Source organism: Olea europaea, chromosome 3, assembly GCF_002742605.1.
Source record: "Olea europaea var. sylvestris chromosome 3, O_europaea_v1, whole genome shotgun sequence".
Classification (NCBI taxonomy): domain Eukaryota; kingdom Viridiplantae; phylum Streptophyta; class Magnoliopsida; order Lamiales; family Oleaceae; genus Olea; species Olea europaea.
This window is the reverse complement of record NC_036239.1, coordinates 12,791,653-12,796,460: the sequence shown is the minus strand read 5'-3', so window position 1 is coordinate 12,796,460 and position 4,808 is coordinate 12,791,653. Positions and strand designations below refer to the sequence as shown.

Sequence of the window (4,808 nt, the reverse complement as noted above, 5' to 3'; positions counted from 1 at the left end):
CCACTCAACGGTACACTGTCGCCAAAGTAACGTTCCTCTTCACTCGTCACTCCCTCTTTCTCTCTCTAAAATTACTGTTCTATATCCTGCTTTCACCTGAGGTTCAGTAGATATCGGTTTATAAAGAAAAATTTCATCTGTAAATTGTATATATCAATTTTCAAGCTATCCATATATAACTAAGTTTTAATGGAGGTGGCAGTAATAGACTGGAAAAACATTGATTCAAGATTTGTGACAGATGAGGTTTATGAGCACATCAATGCCCCTCAATGGATCGATTTCTCCGTTCCCGATGATGCCATTAACGATGAGGCCTGGTTCTGCAGACCCAGTAAGTCAAAACACACACACACACACACACACACACTCACACACTGCCTTGTTCTATAGATAGAGGGCAAATGTGGGTTGTGATTTTCTTGTTTCTTGAGTTGATAATTTTATGATTCTGTTCGTTTCTTGATTATAGGTTGTAATCATCCGAAGACAGTTGAAGATTTCTTTAAAGAGAGAGACAGGACTCCTACTTCCATTTCTAAGGTTCGTATTGCTTCATTTTTCTTTTTCCTTGATTTATGTAAAATTTAGTGCTTGATTTTCAAGAAAATTTTGGGACGTCGAAATTTTATAATTCTCAGATCTTTATGGTTAAATTTGAGGCAAAATATATGGGTACAATTTGGGTAAGTTCTTCATCCGATTAAATTAATGAGTTTGAAATCCTAAAAAAAATATCCCGGATTGAAAATGAAAATTCTGTACTCAAAGTTTCTCAGAATATAAATTTCATAGTAGGAAGATAAAAGAGAAATAGTTTGTCTATTGGGCACATTCCTCATCATTGTTTTTGAGTTTCAATTATGAATTCAGATTCATTTTTATGTCTGATTTTCATCATTATATGATGCTTGTGCAGCTTCAGAGATCAGCTAGTGTATCTGAAGTTCTTCCATTTGGCGACAAAAATAAAAGGTACAGATTAAAAACCCAGCTCTAAGCAGTACAATTTGAACTGTTATTCATGTGTAATTTAGAATGTGACCTCATTTCCAATTTCAGAGATGCAACACTGAAGAAGAGAGGGGTTAACCAACCATTCATATCACCAAACACGAAATATAATAGGAATTTTGATGATAGTGAAAATCAAGATCCCAATTTTTCGACCCCTTCTAATCGCAAAGGTCATGGGATGAAAGAGGGGATCAAATCAAGCGCTGAGAGGAAGAAATTGACTGATGATATCATAACAACGAAAAATCAAGCACCAAGGCTTAAAAGTACATTGTCAGCTCGGAATTTGTTTTCTGGAGGAGATCTACTGAACAAGGTTGCAGAGTTTTGCAATGAATTGAAGAAACTGGCGACAAGGGGAAAGGATGGCGCGGAAGATGTGAATGGAGGAAATGCAGAGAATTCACCAGATTTGGACGATAAAGAAAAGGAAAGGAAACCACTGCTTCAATTAAATCTAGTGAAAAGTGAAGCGACCGTGAAGAGCAACTCAAAAGAGAAGCAAAGAAGGAAAAAGTAAATTTCTATTCTATTTCTTCTTCTTGTTCTATAATCTATATGTTCCTTATTGGTTCTGCATGCATATAAATACAAACGGTGATTCATATAGGCATAATAGCGTGCTTTGTGATGGTACGGAAGTTAGGAACGATAATAAAAAGGAAAAAAAGCTATAATTTTGTATATTATGACCCCGTTTGGTAGGGATTTTTTGCTCCAAAAAATTGATTTTTTTACCGTTATTTTACTATTCAAGCCGTAATTTTTGACTTCTTCTCTCACATGTAGACTCCACTTTTCTTCTAACGGTCAAAAAATCAATTCTCAAAATTCCTACCAAACGGGCCCTACATATAGATAGATCCCATCCTACTTATGATGTGCAACAAACATTCACTAAATGAATTTGTTTGGAACACACTAGTCATATAGTCAGTGGCAAATCCATGGATCCAGGTGAGCACAGATGGACATTAACGTTAGACGACCGCTCAAGTGGCCAACCAATATAAAAAAAAAAAATTGGCCGGCAGGGCCTCGTCGAGTGCTGGCTCCGCCCCTGCATACAGCCAGAATTTAAGTGTCCATTAGTTGCCCCATTGCATGAACTCATGACTGCCCTTTCGACCACCAAATATGATCTGTGGGCTGTGTAATAATCTCAATATTGTTTGAGAGCTAACCATTTTGGTATGCTTGATGCAGAAGAAATGATGACGCAGAGAATACTCCCTTATCTGTGGATGTAAAGAACATTAAGTGTCCATTAGTTGTTGCCCCATTGCATGAACTCATGACTGCCCTTTCGACCACCAAATATGATCTGTGGGCTGTGTAATAATCTCAATATTGTTTGAGAGCTAACCATTTTGGTATGCTTGATGCAGAAGAAATGATGACGCAGAGAATACTCCCTTATCTGTGGATGTAAAGAACATTAAGCGCAAAGAGGAAGAAAGCCTGTTGCAAATTCGCACATCTCCTCCAACTCCACAATGTTTCTCAGCCAGCCGTGGGCCGACCAAAGCCACGCCTAAGTCTTACAGGTCGAAACCACAGGTATGCATGAGTGTTCCATAAAAAATGTTCAAATCATCCAAATTAAGCTGTTTTATCATTGAATATGCAGAGAACTGAATTCATTTTATTCTCTCACTTTAGGCCAATCAAATGTAACTAGATTTATACCGTCTAAATCTCCACGGGTGGACGTTTTAGCATGTTTATTATTAAGGAAGAAAAAGAAACCAAAATATTTCTTGTTCATTAAGTGAACTCAAAATCTTGCATACACCAGCATAAATTACTAACTGAATCACATGAATGACAAGCCCCAGGAGAGAGGAATTCTACAGGAGCTCAAACCAATCAACAAGGAGGATAAAAGTGACGAACTAAGGGACAAGAACAACCACGGAAGAGATGTGGCTGCTGCAATAGCTGAAAAGGAAGCAAGAAGTTTGGATGTTTTTTGGTTCTTAAAGCCTTGCACCAATTCAAGTTAGTCAAATGATTTTTTCAGAGTATTCATAGAGCAAATTATTTAGTCATTCTTTCATTCTTTCAGTTTTCCACAAGTCTTGGTTGTTACTTGTACAATTATCTTGTTTCATCTTGATTCCTATTCCTGATTCATTTTGTAGTTCGACGTAAAATGCAATAAAAATTTAGTTATTCTTACTTGAAACTAGTTTTTACTGAATAAATTAAATTTCTTTCATCGATGCTGGCACTTGTTACATTGACATTTTTGCATTGTATTGATGTGGTGGACCTTGTATCTACACTGTTACTAATGTCTGAACAAAATAAATTAATTCAAGTATCTGCATTTGTTTTAAATGGATTAAATGACGAGGAGGAATTGGACATGAACAAAGCCATGCCTGGAGGTGGTCAAGTTCAATATACATGCCCTGCAGTCTTAAGGTTAAACAATATGCCTACAACCAAACTCACAAGAAACAATCAACCCTATATAATTTGCTTGGCACCTAACAAGCTTATTAATTTGATCAAGACAGAACTTGGGCTAGACTTTGGTTGAGCACTTGTAAGCTGATTCCCTTCTATGATGATGTTTGGCCGTGCCACTCTCCTAAAATATAAACGCCACCATTTATATCAAATCACAAGGTTTCATGGATGAAATAACTCGTAACCTGCAGGAACTCAAGAAAGGTCCTATATGCATCTGTTTACATATTTGACTGCTGAGAGAAGTAACCTTCAACCAGTTGGTTTAGCCAAGCCCAAATCCCATTACTTTAGACGGTTCGCCTGTCCCTTTTTTGGGCTTTCTGATTAAGACCCTGATGAAAATCTTCTCTAATGCTCAAGTGATCCTATGATCCTTCATTTCACATGCTAATTCAGGGAAATCTGTGTTAGTTAGGCCCCAGGATCATTAACTAGTCGAGTGAACCCATCTCTCCAGCCTATCATTTGTTGGTTGATCCGTCCGTCTGGCATCTTACCAGTATAGTTCTTTATGAACACCTAAACTCGAAATATTCTCATGCTTAGTCTTATCAGCATTGCAGGGACTGGACATCCTCTAGTACGTATTACTTGTCAAGATTGGATAGTCGAAAGGATTAGATTTTAATTTTTCTTTGCGATACTGTCCACCCTACTTACCAAACATTCTATAATGGTAACTAGTCAATTTACCTCAAATATCTATTTTCTCCCAATTTTTGAAAAATCCTTTGAAATAATAGAATTAGGGAATATAAAAAAAACTGATAAGAAAGGAGAAAGAACAGTGTGAACAAAAAAGTTATCAAAACAAAAGAAAGTAAATCTACTGTAACGGAAAATTTCTCTTTTATTCATTCTCGGAATGTACAGAAATTATCTTAATGTAAACCCCTCAAGAACTGTTAGCACCAACAGCAAAGCTATCTAGTATTTCCCACATAAACCATTCCCAAACACTAAAAAGAAGCATAGTAAGGATACAAAAAACGAACCAACTATAAAATTTCGAGATTTAAAACGGTTGCTAATACTGGAGGAGTCCATACGAAGAAGGGCCTGATGATCGAAGTCTACCCAATATTATTACAAAGCATACAATTGAAGATCCTAGAACTAGCATACCTCAAACGAGGATACATCCTACCAGTATAAAAACTTGATTCCCTCCATATATCCTCTATGATTTCGACGAACAGATTCAGGCTTCTGATTGGAGGAATATAAAGGGTCAATGGGACTGCAGAAAATGCCACTGCAAAGAACACTTGCAACATCTCAACTATGCAGAATTGAAGAAGATGAAGAGA

General features: G+C 36.8%; 1 protein-coding gene across 3 annotated transcripts; it reads left to right on the top strand.

Moving 5' to 3' along the window:
* LOC111386542 lies at positions 1-3,149 on the top strand. 3 transcript variants are annotated; one of them, XM_023011011.1, is made up of 7 exons: positions 1-334; positions 473-543; positions 920-975; positions 1,063-1,533; positions 2,224-2,272; positions 2,455-2,577; positions 2,850-3,149. In XM_023011011.1, exons 1-7 carry the CDS (start codon positions 190-192, stop codon positions 3,021-3,023), a joined length of 1,089 nt encoding a protein of 362 aa, XP_022866779.1. In that variant the 5' UTR covers positions 1-189; the 3' UTR covers positions 3,024-3,149. The 3 variants fall into 3 exon arrangements, with proteins under 3 accessions (XP_022866779.1, XP_022866785.1, XP_022866770.1); XM_023011017.1 differs by lacking the exon at positions 2,224-2,272 and having other exon boundaries at positions 2,406-2,577; positions 2,856-3,149; XM_023011002.1 differs by lacking the exon at positions 2,224-2,272 and having other exon boundaries at positions 2,406-2,577.
* Positions 3,150-4,808: the final 1,659 nt, after the last annotated feature.

Bases quoted from the DNA above. Each gene is read 5' to 3' on its own strand.
- LOC111386542 (XM_023011002.1), top strand. From the start codon at position 190: ATGGAGGTGGCAGTAATAGACTGGAAAAACATTGATTCAAGATTTGTG. The intron at 335-472 runs GTAAGTCAAAAC...TCTTGATTATAG, and splicing joins GGCCTGGTTCTGCAGACCCA to GTTGTAATCATCCGAAGACA. The intron at 976-1,062 runs GTACAGATTAAA...TTCCAATTTCAG, and splicing joins TTTGGCGACAAAAATAAAAG to AGATGCAACACTGAAGAAGA.